The sequence below is a fragment of the Salmo salar genome, chromosome 25, assembly GCF_965601325.2.
Source record: "Salmo salar chromosome 25, fSalSal1, whole genome shotgun sequence".
Classification (NCBI taxonomy): Eukaryota; Metazoa; Chordata; class Actinopteri; order Salmoniformes; family Salmonidae; genus Salmo; species Salmo salar.
Window position 1 is genome coordinate 22,653,312 of NC_138315.1, and position 19,601 is coordinate 22,672,912.

At 43.3% G+C, this 19,601-nt stretch overlaps 1 protein-coding gene across 3 annotated transcripts in view; it reads left to right on the forward strand.

The window, feature by feature from the left end:
* The window catches only part of dgkg (diacylglycerol kinase, gamma), a 165,625-nt gene that overhangs the window by 20,747 nt on the left and 125,277 nt on the right, over positions 1-19,601 (forward strand). For all 3 annotated transcript variants that reach the window (XM_082968996.1, XM_082968998.1, XM_082968997.1), the window contains exon 2: positions 11,837-12,290. In XM_082968996.1, coding sequence (XP_082825122.1) covers positions 12,215-12,290 — 76 coding nt within the window. In that variant the 5' untranslated portion in view covers positions 11,837-12,214. The remainder of the gene's footprint in view (positions 1-11,836; positions 12,291-19,601) is intronic.

Consider the following 19,601-nt stretch of genomic DNA (forward strand, 5'->3'; position numbering starts at 1 on the left):
ATTGACTCTCTGTCTGTCTGTGTGAGCTTTTTTCTCATTTAATTTTGGCAAGTTTCTGATTCATAAATAAAAGGCTTCCACGTTGCTCATTCCATGACTCTTCTTCCTGTGCAACGACTTAAAAATAGAAGCCTTACTCATACCACTCACAGGTCCTGTTTTGTAATTTGTCATGCAGACTGGGGGAGGTGTGTATGCAAGGATTCCCCGATTCGTATTCTGTATAATTGAGCTCATAAAGAATGCTCTGCCTTCCCACATACTCTGATGACAGTGAAGGCACCATGTTGTGCATTTCGAATATACACATGCATCATATTAAATCCAGAATTTTTTGGGGAACTCCAATTAACGATATCTCCTTTTCTTGTGAAATTACTGAAATATAGAAGTTTTACACCACTCATAGACCTTGTTTTGTCAGGAAGAAGATTAGAGTGCAGGATTCCACGTTTAACATTTTGTATACCGTGCATTCGGAAAGTATTCAGACCCCTTTACTTTTTTCACATTTTGTTACGTTACAGCCTTATTCTAAAATGGATTAAATATTTTTCCCCCAAATCAATCTACACATAATATATAAGTATTCAGATCCTTTGCTATGAGACTCGAAATTGAGCTCAGGTGCATCCTGTTTCAGTTGATCATCCTTGAGATGTTTCTACAACTTGATTGGAGTCCACCTGTGGTAAATTCAATTGATTGGACATGATTTGGAAAGGCACACACCTGTCTATATAAGGTCCCACAGTTGACAGTGCATGTCAGAGCAAAAACCAAGCCACGAGGTCGAAGGAACTGTACGTAGAGCTCTGAGACAGGATCTGGGGAAGGGTACCAAAAAATGTCTGTAGCATTGAAGGTCCCCAAGAACACAGTGACTTCCATCATTTTTAAATGGAAGAAGTTTGGAACCACCAAAAGACTATGACAGAGCTCCAGAGTTCCTCTGTGGAGTTGGGAGAACCTTCCATAAGGACAACCATCTCTGTAGCACTTCACCAATCAGGCCTTTATGGTAGAGTGGCCAGACGGAAGTAACTCCTCAGTAAAACGTACATGACAGCCCTCTTGGAGTTTGCCAAAAGGCACCTAAAGGACTCTCAGAGCATGAGAAACAATATTCTTTGGTCTGATGAAACCAAAATTTTACTCTTTGGCCTGAATGCCAAACGTCACATCTGGAGGAAACCTGGCACCATCCCTACGGTGAAGCATGGTGGTGGCAGCATCATGCTGTGGGGAGGTTTTTCAGCGGCAGAGAATGGGAGACTAGTCAGTATCGAGGTAAAGATGAATAGAGCAAAGTACAGAGAGATCCATTGATGAAAACTTGCTCCAGCAGGACAACGACCCTAAGCCAAGACAACGCAGGAGTGGCTTCAGGACAAGTCTCTGAATGTGATTGAGTGGCCCAGCCAGAGCCCGGACTTGAACCTGATTGAACATCTCTGTAGAGACCTGGAAATAGCTGTGGATGCGACGCTCCCCATCTAACGTGACAGATCTTGAGAGGATCTGCAGAGAGGAATGGGCGAAACTCCCCAAATACAGGTGTGCCAAGCTTGTAGCGTCATAACCAAGAAGATTCTAAGCTGTAATCGCTGCCAACGTTGCTTCAACAAAGTACTGTAAATGTGATATTTCCATTTTTTTTCTTTAACTAGCAAAAATGTCTATAAACTGGTTTTTGCTTTGTCATTATGGGGTATTGATTGATGAGGGAAAACAACATTTTCATACATTTTAGAATAAGGCTGTAACGTAACAAAATGTGAAAAAAGTAAAGGGGTCTGAATACTTTCCGAATGCACTGTAATTAAGTTAATTCAGTATACTCTGTCCTTCCAACCCACTATCACAGATTATCATTAAATAAACACAAATTACTTGTTTGAAATTTGTGACAGGCATACAAAGTTTTTTGGGTCCACCACACAATTTTCTTCATAAAGCATTCGAGCCCAATTCACGATTTTCTTGTTGTGTCGAACATTAGCTAGGTTAGGGGTTAAGGTTAGAATTAGGGGTTATGGTTAGGTATGAGTGTTAGGGGTAGAGGTTAGGGTTAGCTAACATGCTAGCTAAGTAGTTAAAAACTAGTAAGTAGTTGCAAAGTTTCTAATTAGTTAAAATGCTAAATTTGTCTATCATGTGATTCAAAACACACAACATTTTGGCTGCTAGACTTTCGCGTATACACCCACCCATCCTCCCCAACCAACCTCCCTCCTATTGTTTCTGCCTTAATAACTTACTGCCTTCATCTGTGATTGAAATGCACTGTATAAAAATAAGTGTGGTGGACACCATTTTTTATTTTCGTTTTTCTATCACGAATTTAGTAAAAGTATTTTTTTTCTATTTCACAATCATTTGTGATAGTGGATTGGTCCTTCCACATGGTGTGTGGACGTCACATGGTTGTGAAGTATTCACGTGCCCATGCACACATACTCCACACTAAGACAGAAACTGATCCATAAGGTGCCACTCTGCTGCTGAACCTCCCCCTACCTCCCCCTCCTCCTATTGTGCATCTCCTTGTTGTGTGCACACTTACTGTATGATGTCAGAGTTGCTAGGCAACCTTGTGAGCAAGCCAGAAGCCCTCTCTGCACAGAGGTGAGGCCCTATCCTATTGATTGGCAAGTGCTTCTGTCTCCCTCTCAGCCCCTCCACTTCCCCTACCCAACCCTTTCTCCTTCCCCCGGATGTACGCACACACACACTTACACACACACACACACACACACACACACACACACACACACACACACACACACACACACACACACACACACACACACACACACACACACACACACACACACACACACACACACACACACACACACACACACACACACAGAGACAACCAGCTCCACTCCTCTCTTTGTCCTCCTCCTCCACTGTAGGTCTCCAATCTCCAAGCATGCATGCTCTACGTCTCTACTTCTGCAGCCTCATTATCACAGTATAGTAGTTGTAGTGCTCTGCAGTGCTGAGAGATGGGAGGCCGAGTATGAACTTAGAGGTGGTAATATCCGCTCTCTTTTCCTTCCCACATCAACAGTCTGAGTGGCTGAATGACTCACTGCAGCTCATTAAGGACAGCCCTCCTTTTGTACTGAAATGTTTTTTGAACACCCTCCCCTCATAGAATTAACTAAAAATAATGTTTACGACCACACATAACAATAACTGTAGCGACCCTGTGTTTATAAACGTGGTATCAACTTTGCCACTTCAGCATGCTTTTGTGGCACAGTCGATGTCACGCAGGGCTACGGGACAGAAGGTTGAGGGTTTGCCGACAACCACGGACAAACACCCTCTCCCTGCCTGTTTCATTAGGCTTACACTATGACCAACGCCGGCAGCAGACAATGATCAGCTAGTGGGAAATCTGATTTCAAAATGTTGATGGCATATTTATAATTATATAAAATACATGCAACAAATGTTCCACCAACAGGTTTTTGTGACAATGCAATAAACAAAGCACACTGACTTTGGATGCTTCAATATCATGGTTTGCATTTTCAACACCACAATAAATAGACTAGTTCAATCTCGACAAACAGAAAATAGATCCCTCCTTGCCTTGTCGGCCTACCCAGTATTGAAGGCCTGGCTTGACAATCTCTGAATGTCATTCATATTTTGGGTGTTTTGTAACAGATGTCTCTTTCCATTCATCAAATTCCCGCTGCACAGTTTAGATTGATTGATTGGTTTTATTTGTCAGTGAAAAAAAATGCATAAATACAAAGAGTAAAAAAAACAACAAGTGACCGGGATTGCACAATAAAGTCAGGGACTTATTTCCATCGGGGTCCCTATTTTTTTTTTTTTACATCAGTAAATGCAATTACATAGATACAGAAACATTCCAGAGATACAGACAAAAAAAAGTGATAGTGTTCACACATTAGCCAGCTTTTGACATTCTTTTTAAAAGTGGTTATGGTTGGTATGGTTTTGAGTTGCTTTGTTCCACTCAACCGCACTGGTATATTTAAAACAGTGAATATCTCTAACAAATGAAAAATAGTTGGATAAGTACCTGGGGTCTGTGGACCAGACCAAGTTGAATCAATTGGGGAGCCTAATAAATACAACAACAAGAAATACAACAAAAAGTTGAATTAATACTACTTTTTTTCCTACAGATAGACAGCTCGAACTCCAGATGAGTATGAGAGGGGAGTTTACAATTCTTGTTTTGGCTGGTCTGTAGCTTGTTCTTTAGATGTTTAGGGCTGCTGGTGAACCATGATGTACAGACATAATCACAGTGAAACTGGACTAGGGCACTTGCCAGAGTCTTTAGCTTGTCTATATGTTTCCGTCCAATTGGTGACAAATTTCCATGCGAATATTCTAAAATCTGCATAAAAACAATATGCGCATTTTCCAATCAGAGTTGTTTCCATCAAATTAACTTCTGGATAAAACTCTGTGAGTAAATACGTAGTGCACATAAAAATAACTTTATCGCATAAATTCCCAGGTACTAAATAAAAAATACAAGTTAAATGGGGTTCCATTGCATTTTAATCTCTAGGCCTGCTGATGGTTTTGTCACAAAAAATGTTGCAGCGAATGGTACAGCGAATGGTACAGCGAATGGTACAGCGAATGGTACAGCGAATGGTACAGCAAATGTGCCCACTCTGGCATTACACATGTGTTCCAGCGAACAGCTCGCAGATACAATGCACGTATAGCCTACTACATGATGAGATAATTATGGACAAAGGTGTTTTTTTGTGCGTATGTTTTGTCAAACGGCAGCCAAGCATCGATCATCATGTCACCAGAATAAGATCCTCAATATTTATTGGAAAGGAGCATCAAGCTCATCACTGTGCACTTTCACCACCCTGTGAAGTTCATAATCATTTGTTTAATCTAGCCTAATATATTGCACGCTTTCCCATGATGTTGTGACCTTTTTATCCGACATGTACTTTACTCAGATAAAAAGGTTGGATGGAAACCAGGTTACTGTCAGGCCATGTTGAGGATGCTGTAAATATATTTTAGATGAACGTGCGCATGCTTACAGCAGACTTTTGAAGTAGCCTAATCAGATTAAAACGTTCTGACTGGTTGTGTTTATACTAAATATAGAATGTAACACATTTTAAAAGTTAAACGACAAATATTTTGGCTATATTTAAGCATTAGGTCCTAGGTGTGTGAGGAAAAGCTGCCTGGATTGGAGAGGAGCCAGAGTGTACCCTAAGCTTTCCTGAAAAACTGGGCCTGCCAGGTTATTATAGGACGACTTGGGAGAATGATGATCTGCAACAGACAGAGCATCTCAGTATCAGAAGTAAAAATACAGCCAGACTGGCCTGGTACTGTACCTTTCTAGACCATATAAACTGTCGAGACTACTGATCCATAAGGTGCCACTCTGCTGCTGAACCTCCCCCTACCTCCCCCTCCTCCTATTGTGCTTGTTGTGTGCACACTTACTGTATGACGTCAGAGTTGCTAGGCAACCTTGTGAGCAAACAGAATCCCTCTGCACAGAGGGGAAGTCCCATCCCGTAGGAAAGTGTCTCTGTCTCCCCCTCGGCCCCTCCCCTCATTTCATCTACCCTCTCTCCTTCCCCCGGATTCATGCACAAACACACACACACACACACCACACACACACACACACACACACACACACACACACACACACACACACACACACACACACACACACACACACACACACACACACACACACACACACAGACAACCAGCTCCACTCCTCTCTCTGTCCTCCAATATCCAAGCATGCATGCTCTGCTGCTGCCCCATTATCACATGCCACCCTTGCACGTTGTTTGGACGAGGAAAGTTATCAGGTACGACAGGACTCTCATTTTGGAACAACACCTTTTTCTCCCTGTCTGCCTGTGACTGGCTGTCAGACAGAGGAGAGAAAGGACAGGCTGTTAGGCTACACATGGAGAATGTTTGTTTGGTCTATTTTAGTATATTTACAAAGTACATGACCGCAGGCTGACCAGTTTTGAATACATCTCTGTTTTTAGACTTCCTTCCAGGCTTTATTATCCAATAATTGGGATTCATACTTTCTTACTTTCTTTTTCTTTCTTTTTTTTGCCTTCCACGTACATTCTCAAACCCATAGCACCTTTATTCAACTCATCTGTTTACAGAAACAGTATGGCCGTGTCTGGGAAAATGCCAAGAAATGTCACTGTCTGAATGTGACACTGTGGTGCTTCACAGTTTTTACATCCATTCACCCTTGAGATAGGCCTACACAAACTAACATTTTCATTAGTCTAAGTGTATTCAATTCAATTCATCTAGATTTAGCCAGGATAGTCCACTCAGCAATTTGTAAAGTAATGGCATAACCAGGTGTCGACCTGAGCAAAAGTCATACTTATAGAACTTGAGCAATGGATATTGACTGATTCATCGAGTCATTTGTTAAGAACTGAAAGGCAGGAAAACTGAGACGTGACCTCGCTAGCTCCAAATATGAAGAATTCCATATATTCCGCTAGCTTGGTACTCTCAAAGGAATACGATAATATTCTATTTTTTGGGACTCTAAGTTGGAAGTAAACTGTTCCTGTGGGGAAACATATTCATATTTATTGCTGTTATGGGAGAGTAACAGAAATAACACCAGCCATGATTAATGGACAAACTGAAAAATGATGTTATGAAACTCTGGATCACACTAACGATCAAAATGAACAGGAAAGAAGATATTGTACCTCAGGTTTGATAAAGCTGTGCCAGGCTAGCTTGACATATGTAACCTGGCCCAGTGCTGTCACAGTACTGCCCAAATCAAACACCAACTGGGCACTTTAATTATATCGGGACACTAACACCCACCTGGCTCCCCGCCAGGCTCCCTCAAATAGTAAGAAAATATTGGATGAGCACACACACAAGCTGAGACAATCTGCTCTCAAATGACTTTCCAGGAACTGGATGATTTGACAGGAACATGGACAAATACAGACCATACTCATAGAGATCAGACCATCTGTGTTTGGTTGTATTGAGAATAGGTACTGAAAATAGGCCTAGATGCTGCCCCATAGTCTATGTACAGACAAAGGTCTCTCTATGTTTTCTAATGCCATTAGAGTAGTGGATCCTCCATATTGTCTGACCACCTCTTCAGTAAAGTGGGAGAGAATGGGGTATGCTGAGCCATTTTTTACATTCAGCATCACTACTTTAAGGGAAATATAATATTCTTTCTAACAAAGATATGTACATGCACTGAGTGTACAAAACATTAAGAACACCTGCTCTTTCCATGACATAGACTGACCAGGTGAATCCAGGTGAAAGCTTTGATCCCTTATTGATGTCACCTGTTAAATCCACTTCAATCAATGTGGATGAAGGGGAGGAGACAGGTTAAAGAAGGATTTTTTAGCCTTGAGACATTGGATTGTGTGTGTGTGTGCCATTCAGAGGGTGAATGGGCCAGACAAAATATTTAAGTGCCTTTGAACGGGGTATGGTAGTAGCTGCCAGGCGCACCGGTTTGAGTGTGTCAAGAACTGCAATGCTACTGGGTATTTCACGCTCAACAGTTTCCCATGTGTATCAAGAATGTTCCACCACCCAAAGGACATCCAGCCAACTTGGCACAACTGTTGGAAGCATCGGAGCCAACATGGGTAAGCATCACTGTGGAACGCTTTCAACACCTTGTAGAGTCCATGCCCCAACGAATTGAGGCTGTTCTGAGGGCAAAAGAGGGTGCAATATTTTGTACACAGTGTATATTTCAGGATGTTGTGTATTCTTGGAATTCATGCAAACACCACAGTTTTGAAAACATAGCTTTTCCAAAAAAAAGTGGTCTCTTGGCATAGGGACAGGGTACGTTGAGCCGCCTTGGGGTAAGTGGGTGGTGGTGTCCTGTGACAGTGGGTGATGGTGCTGGTAGGTCAAGGTTTAATTCATGGGGATGTGGTATAATGCATATCTTAAATGTATGCCTACATTTAGATATAGATCTCTGTTCAATATCAAATACCCTTCCATTTCTTAACCAGTTGCCTGGGACAGGGATGTTGTTTCAATGTGCATTTGAGGCTACTAAGCCCATGAAACTGGTCCACGAGATTCTTAATATAATTAGCAGGCTCAGACTCCATGTCATCAGATGAGACCTTGTGTGCCTCTGCTACTGTATCATTGCCTCTCTTTCACACAGGTACATGTTTGTTTTCTTTTTTGTTAATGTACTCTACCTCTTCAGTGTCATTCAGTCTATTTTTTCATCCTTGCTGCTGCTCCAATGGACTTCTTCCCTTCTCTCACTTCCTTGTCTGCTCGCTCAAGAACCTCAAGGGGGCTAGACCCCTGCTTGTTTTACGTTTGTGTACACAGGGAATGATGATATCTGCTCTATAACAATAAAAATGCACTATCTTGAGTTCATATGCATGACACATTGCAAAAATATTGTGCATTAAACTGGCAACATGTTCTAATCATTTGTATGGGGTATGTTGGCCATAGGTTTAGAACCTCAAATGCTGTATAAAACAATCTTAAAACGTTCAACTTTGGTTTAGATACAAGCATCATGAAACCTATAACACAAAATATGAATTTGACTTTGTGAAAATCTAACCTGGACTCAGAGGTAGACATAACATAGGAAAATAAAATCCGGGGAAACTCAATGTAGTCTGATATGTAACGTTTTATGGTATGTATTAATTTGTGGATCTCCATCATCCATTTTGTATGAATGACAATTTGTTGTGGCTGATGTTAATTAGGTGGATAGTTGACGGATGCTAATGTTAGCTAGGTGGCTAAGATTAGCTTGGCTAGGGGTTAGGGTTAAGAATTAAGTTAAAGGGTTAAGATTATGGTTAGGGGAAGGGTTAGCTAATATGCTAAGTAGTTGCAAAATAACCAAACAGTAGTAATTAGTTGCAAAGTTTCTAAAATGCTAAACTTGTCCATGATAAGATTCGAACACGCAACCTTTGGGTTGCTAGTTGTTCGCTTTATACGCCTACCCATACATCCCGACAAACCACCCTCCTTCTGTTTTTGTGAAGTAACTTTCTGTCTTATGTACCCATACCAAATGTAACATATCATGGTAATTTGTGTGTCCTGGATTTTCATTTACTATGTTGCATCTAGTCCATGAGACCAGGTTGGAAAGTCCTTTTTTTCAATCTAACTTGCTTACCACTTTTTCCATGTGGTTTCTTCCTTCATCTACTCCATGAAATGATGACCTCTTCCTAATTATTTGTCACATAACTCATTTTGTGTCTGGTTTCCTAGAAACAACCCACTGGGCATAGACGTATATTCAATGTCTTTTCCACATTGGTTCAACATAATTTCATTGAAATGAAGTGGAAACAATGATGATTGAACTAGTGTGTGCCCAGTGGGAAGGGCAGGCTCCACTAAACCTTTGGCTCAACTTACCCCACTCTCCCCTATAGTATACTATAAGTGCCACCCAGGGCTTGCCAAATTTACATTTTTCCCCACCATATTTAGAGACACTGTATTCTCTCTCTCACACTAGAATGTCAAAGAAAATTGTATTTGTCACATTCTTCGTAAACAACAGCTGTAGACTGACAGTAAAATGCTTACTTACGGGCCTTCCCAACAATGCAGAGATGAAGAAAATAGAGAAATAATATAAAAGTAATAACATGTAAAAATAAAAGTAATAATAAATACACAATGTGTATTGATAACTAGGCTATACTGGTAGCTATATACATGGTTATCAGTACCGAGTTGATGTGCAGGGGTATGAGGCAATTGATGTAAATACTGTATACATATAAGAAGCAATAAAGTGACTAGGCAACAGGACAGATAATAAACAGTAGCAGCAGCGTATGTGATAAGTAAAAAACATTATACGTTTGTGCAACAAGGGTCATGGCAGATAGTTAAATAGTTAACCAAATAGCTACTCGGACTAACTATTTAGCAGTCTTATTGCTTGGTTCATCGGTATCACTTGCCATGCGGTAGCAGAGAGAACAGTCTATGACTTGGGTGGCTGGAGTCTTTGAAAATTTGTAGGGCCTTCCTCTGGCACCACCTGGTATAAACTTCCTGGATGGCAGGGAGCTCAGTCCCAGTGATGTACTAGGCCGTACGCACTACCCTCTGTAGCGCCTTGTGGTCGGATGCCAAGCAGTTGTGGTCTGCCTATATCAAACTAGGTCTCTCTAGTCCTCCCTCCTCTCTGGGCCTTTTAAATCAGCCTATGCTTTACAATACCTAGAAGTAATTTAATTTTTACTATTCTGATTCTCTCCGAATTTACACTGTATTCTCTCTCATTATTGTTCTGTAAGTCTACACTAGAGGTCTACCTAACTAGTGTACTAAATCTCTCTTGTAATTTCCCTCTCCTCTTTCTGCCAATCAAGTCATCCCATGCCACAGTACTGTGAAATATTGTAGTTTTACCTAGAAGTCATTTCATCTTTACAACTTCTAGGAAGAGAAGGCATCAGAAAAGCTCTCATAGAATTGGATCAGTTGCAAATCACAGTGTGTGTCTATTCAGTATTCTTGCACATGTTGCATGCACATGTGTGTATGCGAATGTGAATGTGTGTGTGTGTCTGCGTTTGTGTGTGTGTGTGTGAGAGTTTGTGTTAGTACTTATGTGGTTGGCGAGATTCAACTTTGATCTCTCCACACCAACCCCAGGAGTCCAATCTACACCTCTGTGATGAGCTCCCATGGCTAACATCATCACCTAACTCTCACTGAGGGTAGGGCAGCTATCATCACACAAGCTTGGCCTCAGTTATAGGTCCTCTCCCAGATCCTTCCCCTGTGTTGCTGTTTCTCCTTCTGTTGCATTTACACCAAGTGTCAAACTCATTCCAAGGTGGGCTGAGTGCCTGTGGGTTTTCTTTCCCCTCTTGATTGATACATTTGATTGATAAATTAAGGTCACAACTTGGTAAGGAGCTCCCCTCACCTGGTTGTCGAGGTCTTTATTGATTAGTTAGGAACTCCCCTCACCTGGTTGTCGAGGTCTTTATTGATTAGTTAGGAACTCCCCTCACCTGGTTGTCGAGGTCTTTATTGATTAGTTAGGAACTCCCCTCACCTGGTTGTCGAGGTCTTTATTGATTAGTTAGGAACTCCCCTCACCTGGTTGTCGGTCTTTATTGATTAGTTAGGAACTCCCTCACCTGGTTGTCTAGGTCTTTATTGATTAGTTAGGAACTCCCCTCACCTGGTTGTCGAGGTCTTTATTGATTAGTTAGGAACTCCCCTCACCTGGTTGTCGAGGTCTTAATTAAAAGGAAAAGCCAAAAACCTGCAGACACTCTGCCCTCCGTGGAATGAGTTTTACACCCCTGATTTACACCTTACAGATGTTTGATGCTTGAATCTTTCTCCCCATCCTCGTCCCTGTCCATGAACGGGTAACTTTTGTGTGTGTGTGCGCAATTGTGTGTGTGCATGTGTGTCTATGAACTGGTAAACTGCTGTGCATTTTCCACCTGGCTGCATCCCTGTGAGGATGTACACCCAGAGAGATGTATTGATTTCTCCTCCACAGAGCAGAGCTGGCTCCATTTAGGAGCGCCACTTTTTAACTCTACGTACTGTATGTGGTTTTTGTGCTGTGGCAGGACGGGATAAACAACAGGGGTATAACCTTTTCTGTTTGTATTCTATGTATGCACTCTGTGTTCTTAAATGGTGAAAGATGGTTTGATAAAAGCTAAGCTGCACATTCTCTCATTCTCTCCCCCCCCCCCCCCATCTCCCTCCCCTATCTATCTAGGTCAATATAGGTCATTGGTGCAGTAGACCTGCTAAGGGACCCTGTGTGGATTGACTGTGGGCTGTGGACATATCACTTCCTACCAGAGATGAGGGGAACAGCTTGAGTCTGACGTCAGAGAGCGGGAAAGACCTAGAGACCTGTCTCTAGCTGGACCTCCATATCACATACTGCCGTCATTATCCCCCTTCCCCCACACCACCATCACTGGCATCTGTTTCTACCACCACCTCCACTCACTGGGAAGGATTTGGGATGACAGTTAACCTCCTCAGCTCTATCTCACTCCTCCTCACCACCCAGGGATAACCAGCACTAGAACCTCTGTACCCTGAGAGGCACACTACCACCCTCCCTCACCTCCCCCCAGCTGGCATCATGATGGGAGATGGAGTTGGGAACTGGGAGTGTCTGAGTCCGTCTGAGTTTGGTCAGCTGCAGCAGTACAGCGAGTGTGAGTACTAGCAATACCTGTTATACCCATAGGTAAATTGAGCTAAAATTAACCTGCCAATACCTTTGTCAGACCTGGGTCAAATACGGCACATTCAAACACTGATCTTGATTTAATTTTTGCTGCACAATAGAATCAATGGAATAGTCCCAAATGTGCAAACTAAATCAAGCTCATGCATTTGACCCAGGCGGATACCTGTGATACCCTTAGGTAGTCAGCATGAGAGTCAATTGCCAGGTTGTGCAAGGAGTAGGGATGGAAATTTGAAATTTCACTATTCTAATAATATTCAGATTTTTTTGGGGGGGGGATATCCGGATAGTCAAAATACATGTGTTTAAAAAAGAAAAGTTTATACTGCGATACTTGCATGCTGCTGAGGCTGCATGACTCGGGGGAGAGTGGCTTGCTGCTGTTGCAGCGGGGCTGGGGAGGGGGAGGCAGAGGTTTAGGCTATTTTGTTGCACTCCCCGTTCTTGTCTACAGCAAATCCATTCAGACTAAACATCAGCCTACCTGTCAGTTGCTCGTGGTAGCCTACTCTTTCTCATTTTATTTTTATTTTTTACCTTTATTTAACTGGACAAGTCAGTTAAGAACAAATTCTTATTTTCAATGATGGCCTTGGAACAGGGGCGGCAGGTAGCCTAGTGGTTAGAGCGTTGGACTCGTAACCGGAAGGTTGCAAAATCAAATCCCTGATCTGACAAGGTAAAAATCTATCGTTCTGCTCCTGAACAAGGCAGTTAACCCACTGTTCCTACGCCATCATTAAGAATTTGTTCTTATTAACTGACTTGCCAAGTTAAATAAAGGTAAAATAAACAGGAACATTTAGCTAACTTCATTCTGTAATTTTAATTCCAATTTGCATTGATTAGAAATCTCCCACTTCACGTTGCTTGCTACAGTCTCTGACTGCAGTGCCACTTTGATTGGCTGACAATAACAACAACTTACACGAGTGAAACCTGTGTGGGCTGCACGCTTTTTATGGGGCGAACGTCATAAAAACTACATTCAAAGTGTTGTTTCATCAAATTAAGAATTTGAAATGTCATGTTATATCATTGTGTAGCAATGTCACATGGATCATTTTATTGAATTTAGACAAATTATACTCTCGCAAGTAATCAAATACTAACATCCGTTCGGGTATTTGAATATTCGAATAACCATGGCCATTCTGAGTAAGGAGAGGCCAAAGCAATGCACCTCCTCCTTTGAAGCCTAACTTCCTACCCATAATTTGCCTAGGTGGTATAACATAGGCTGTTTTTCTTTGTGCTTGAATTTAAGTGATTCATGCAGACTAGTATTTTTTCCCCTCCCAATTGACTATTTCTAGCATTACACTATTTTGCTTGTTTTTTCCTCTATTGAGGTGACTCATCTGTATCAGTAGCCTTCCCACCACAGACATTTGCTAGTCAAAAGAGAACCCATCACTAGTCTGGCTTTCCCTGTAATAGATTAGGTTTCATTTTTCACTTCCTTACAACCTATTGAGACAATACAAAGCCACACAACAACTAAATAGATTGTGGTGTCTGAGAGAAACCTAGTTTTTCTATCTGAGGATTCCTATATGCATAGACCTACTGTACCTAAGAACACAATGCTTCCATTCCCTGGACATACACAGTACATCTGTTGTCTAGGGATATACTCAAGTGTTGAGTGAGCTTGTCATTGAAACAGAAATTGATTAAACACAAAGTCTAACAAATAAACGGTTATGTGTTAGATTACATCACCTCTAGTAAGGACAAATTGCTATTGCATATCTTTCCCTTGTTAAGCTGTGACAGCCACAGCTAACAATACTACTCCTGGCTCTTTCCTTTTCATTCTCTCTATCCAGAAACGCTTGTTTGTTTTTGGTGTATTTTATTTAATTTGGCTCAATAACATAGGCCTATATGGCGGTCCAGATGAGCTGGAAGCAAGTGGTACTGTATGCGACTCCATATGTGTCCATGGCGAAGAGTCAATCTCTACAGCCAACTAAACCACTTAAGTGGTACTGTACACTCCTGCGTTGAAACAGGTGAAAGGTACACACTCAGTAGGTGCGTTTGTGTGGATGCTAAATATCACCCAGCATTCATTCACTGGCGTATCATTGGGCCACTCAAGGACATTCAGAGACATGTTCAGAAGCCACTCATATGTTGTCTTGGCTGTGTGCTTAGGGTAATTTTCATGTCTGAGGTACTGAGCGCTTTGGAACAGGTTTTCATCGGATCAAATCAAATTAAATGTATTTATATAGCTCTTCTTACATCAGCTGATATCTCAAAGTGCTGTACAGAAACCCAGCCTAAAACCCCAAACAGCAAGCAATGCAGGTGTAGAAGCACGGTGGCTAGGAAAAACTCCCTAGAAAGGCCAAAACCTAGGAAGAAACCTAGAGAGGAACCAGGCTATGAGGGGTGGCCAGTCCTCTTCTGGCTGTGCCGGGTGGAGATTATAACAGAACATGGCCAAGATGTTCAAATGTTCATAAATTACCAGCATGGTCAAATAATAATAATCACAGTTATCAAGGGTGCAACAAGTCAGCACCTCAAGAGTAAATGTCAGCGTTGTTAGATTGTCTGTTTGTAAATTCAGAGTGTTTTGCTCTTTGAGCAAGCTACTTCCAAACATAAATGAGAGAGCACCTTACTCTGACCATTTTACTTGCCTTAACATTGCTGGTTAGGCTGTTTTCATGTTATCCAGAGCATTGGTGACCGCAACAATTGAATTAAGCTTTTTTGCTGATGTTTACTGACACCGGCCATATTCAACAGGTGTTGAGCGCTCGTAAATTGATCAGTTATTCTGCGCTCTTGCACACATGTCCAATCAATTGAATTTACCACAGGTGGACTCCAATCAAGTTGTAGAAACATCTCAAGGATGATGAATGGAAACAGGATGCACCTGAGCTCAATTTCGAGTCTCACAGCAAAGGGTCTGAATCCTTATATAAATAAGGTATTTCTGTTTTTTTGTTTTCTACATTTCTATCAAATTCTAAAAACCTGTTTTTGCTCTGTCATTACAAGGTATTATGTATAGATTAAAAATCCTCATCAATCTATTTAATCCATTTTAGATTAAGGCTGTAACGTAAGAAAATGTGGAAAAAGTCAAGGGGTCTGAATACTTTCCAAATGCACTGTATATATATTATTTATCCTGAGCTCCCCTCTGAGGTAAAAAAGATCCCTGCTCTTCCATTCACATCCTAAGGCCTGTTTTCTGTCCCTGATGGAGGCAGCCAGTCAATAGCAGTGTGTACTATTATATTAAGTCTATGACTGTGAATAGCAGAAGTGAGATAGCAAGCGACATAGCAAGTGTTGTTCATTGTAATCGGGGTGTTTGTCTCTGTGTATTTGTGTGTGTGTGTGGGGGGGGGGGGGGGGGCTGAACATCCCCTCTTTGCAGAGCAGAGTGCTAAAGGGCTTGTTTATTTTGATGCTGCTGTGCTAATGAGAGGAGGATATTTGACATCTATTTACGCTGGGTTGCTAATGGGCCCTCAGTCACATGTACTGTAGCACCTAGACCCCTGGTGATGGAGATGTGTCTGGGACCTGCTGTCAGGGACCACAATGCTGGTGGTGGCTGGGTGAGTGGGTGGGTGGGTGGATGGCTGTGTCTGTTATACTGTACAGCAGATTGGAGTTAATAATTACTCAGTTTTTCTTTCAAATACTTTTAGTGTTTGATTGAGCCTGCCTTGAGTGACCCGGTAGGTGGGGTTTGCACTTTTGGGACTATTCCATTTGTTCCATTGTGCGAGACAAGCTCAGTCAAGTGCATATGAAGCATTTGAAAGAATGTGAATACTATTTCAACCCAGGTCTGGTGTGTTGGACGGATGACCATGTCTGTGTTCGTATTACTATATACATGACATGTGTCTGGTGTGTCTGTTTCCAACATGGGTTAATAAAGGAGAGATATAATGTGTGAGGTGAAAGGTTAGTGTCCATTACAAAGCCACATGTCAGTTCAATGAGCCCAACTGCACTACACTGAAAAGCTTTCTTCGTCCCAAATGGCACCCTATTCCCCCACAGTAGTCTAGCATAAAGTACTGCACTATATTGAGAATAGGGTGCCATTTGAGATGCAACTGCTCTTTTACTCGGTGGTCTGGTCTTATCTTCCCCTTGCGTTACATACTAATTGGCTCAGTGCTGTTTTCTCTTCTATAAATAATTAATAAAGGAAATGAAGTCGAAGGCAAAGGAATGCTGATGACGTATGATGCTGATGTACTGTTAACCTTCTAGCTATTGGCTGTGATTCTTCAGTCCCCACTGCATTTAGCCTACTGGCTTCTGTTCTGCTGTGATTCAGTGAGAGTCTGCCTTACATTTACATCAAAATGTTGGTCATTCAGTAGATGCTCATATCCAGAGGTGTAGTGACAACAAACAAAACAGATTAAACTAGCTACAGCTACAGTCTAGTTAGCTGTCTGATCTGGTTAATCGATGCTGTTATGATAAATGGACTGAACATACTGTAGCATATGTTGTCTCAGTTCATGCTCTATTGTTAGCTGATTCAGCAGGCAAATACTTTATGATTGCTCAGATCAGAGATTTGCCTCGGTGCGTGTACCTGTGCTTAGCATACATTCATACCTGCATGAGTGTGAGTGTGTGCATATGAGCAGAGACGTGTTTGAGCAATTTAGTGAATGAGAATGCCTTCTCCAGGGCCGGCCCTTGCCACGAGGCGACATAAGCAACCACTTAGGGCAGGGTTTACCAAACTTGGTCCTGCACCCCCGGGTCCACGTTTTGTTTTTACCCAAGGACTACACAGCTGATTCAAATAACCAACTCATCATCAAGCTTTGATTGTCTGAATCAGCTGTCTAGTGCTAGGGCAAAAAACTAAACAGAATTTAGTTTTTAAGTGCAATTTCTAAATTTGGTTGTACAACAAGTTAATCTCCTGTTACGTCTGTCACTTTTTTCCCCCCAAGATGGCGTAGCAGTCGGATGTGTGTTTATCTTGTCCCGTGTACATACTCGTTTCCTCTTTTTTTTCGTATATACTTCGCATATTTTTTAATCTCACTTTCCATCTACAAACTGAATATACTTTCCTGCCACCCTCCTCACCCAATGTGGTTTGGATCTGCTATTTTTATACTTTACAATCGGAACCCCCATCAGAAGCTAGCCAGCTAACTAGCTACTAGCTAGTAGTCAGTTAGCCACTGCTAGCAGTCTTCACTGTTAACTCTGACACCAGCCAGCTTCAGCTCGGTCAATACCTGCCAGTCTGCACAGCGCGATATCAACCCAGAGCATAAAGGACTGCTTTTTCTCTACCTCATCACCGGATTCCTGCCGCAAGCCTTGGTCCATTACACCGGATCATTGCAGCTAGCTAGCTGCATTCGAGTGGCTACTGCTGGCTAACACCTCTGTCCCGAAGCAAGCAACAGTTAGCCTTGAGCTAGCCTAGACCTAGGCCCATCTCCTGGCTAGCCGAAAAGGTCTGCCAGCTAATTCTTGAGTTAGAATACCTCTTTTGCCAATTGGCCTGGACCCTTTATTGATAACACGGAGCCCCGCCGATCCATCATGACTGGTCTGCCGACCATAATCGTCCGAGGTGGTTTCAACAGGCTCTTCAGTTGCGACGTCGCCGAAGGCCCATCTGCTAGCCCCGGCCCGCTAGCTGTCTGAACTGTTGTCTCCAGCTCGCCTAGCGTAGTAGCGACTACTGAACGGCTTACTGACTCACCTATTGCTGCTCATTTGGACCCTATGATCATTCGGCTACACATGCCTCTCCCTAATGTCAATATGCCTTGTCTATTGCTGTTTTGGTTAGTTATTATTGTCTTATTTCCCCATAGAGCCCCCAGCCCTGCCCGACATGCCTTAGATAGCCCTTTTGTACCACCCACCACACATGCAGTGACCTCACCTGGCTTAACTGGTGCCTCTAGAGACAAAACCTCTCTCATCGTCACTAAATGCCTAGGTTTACCTCCTCTGTACTGTCACGATCGTCGTAAAAACTGGACCAAGGCGCAACGTACGTAGCGTTCCACATCTTTATTATAAAGTGAAACTTAAGCAAATACAAAACAATAAACGACAAACGTGATGTTCTGGAGTGCCCCTAGGCGACTACAAAAAAAAAACAAGATCCCACAAAACACAATAGGGAAATGGCTGCCTAAATATGATCCCCAATCAAAGACAACAATAAACAGCTGCCTCTGATTGGGAACCATACCAGGCCAACATAGAAATAGAACAACCTAGATTACCCACCCTAGTCACACCCCGACCTAACCAACATAGAGAATAAAAGGCTCTCTATGGTCAGGGTGTGACAGTACCCCCCAACCCCCCCCCCCCCCCCCCAAAGGTGTGGACTCCGGCCGCAAAACCTGACTCAATAGGGGAGGGTTCAGGTGGGCATCTAGCGTTGGTGGCGGCTCCGGTGCAGGTCGTAACCCCCGCACAGACCCCGGATCCGGCCATGTCGCCGGGCTGAACGTCGTGCCTGGACTGGGCACCGGCGCAGAGGAAGGCTCCGGCCTTGGAGCTGGTCGCCGTGCCTGGACTGGGCACCGGCGCAGAGGAAGGCTCCGGCCTTGGAGCTGGACTGGACGCCGTGCCTGAACTGGTCACCAGTGCAAAAGAGGGCTCCGGACTGTGGACCGTCGCCGGAAGCTCCGGACTGGGGACCGTCGCCGGAAGCTCTGGACTGTTGATGCGCACTGGAGGCCTAGTGCGTGGAGCCGGTACAGGTGGCACCGGACTGGTGACACGCTCTTCTGGTGACACGCTCTTCAGGCCGAGTGTGAGGAGCAGGCACAGGACATGCCGGACTGGGGGGGGTGCACTGGAGGCCTGATGCGTGGGTCCGGCACAGGTTGCACTGGACTGGTGACTCGCTCTTCAAGGCGAGTGCGAGGAGCTGGCACAGGATGTACTGGGCTGTGGAGGCGCACTGGAGACCTGGTGCGTAGGGCCGGCACAAATCGTTCCCGGAACGATGACACACTTCGCACGGCGAGTGCGGGGAGCTGGCACAGGACGTACTGGGCTGTGAAGGTGTACTGGAGACTTGGTGCGTAGAGCCGGCACACATGGTACCGGACAAATGATACGCTCCTCAAGGCGAGTGTGGAGAGCTGGCATAGGACGTACAGGGCTGTGGAGGTGTACTGGAGACTTGTTGCGTAGAGCCGGCACACATGGTACCGGACAAATGATACGCTCCTCAAGGCGAGTGTGGAGAGCTGGCACAGGACGTACAGGGCTG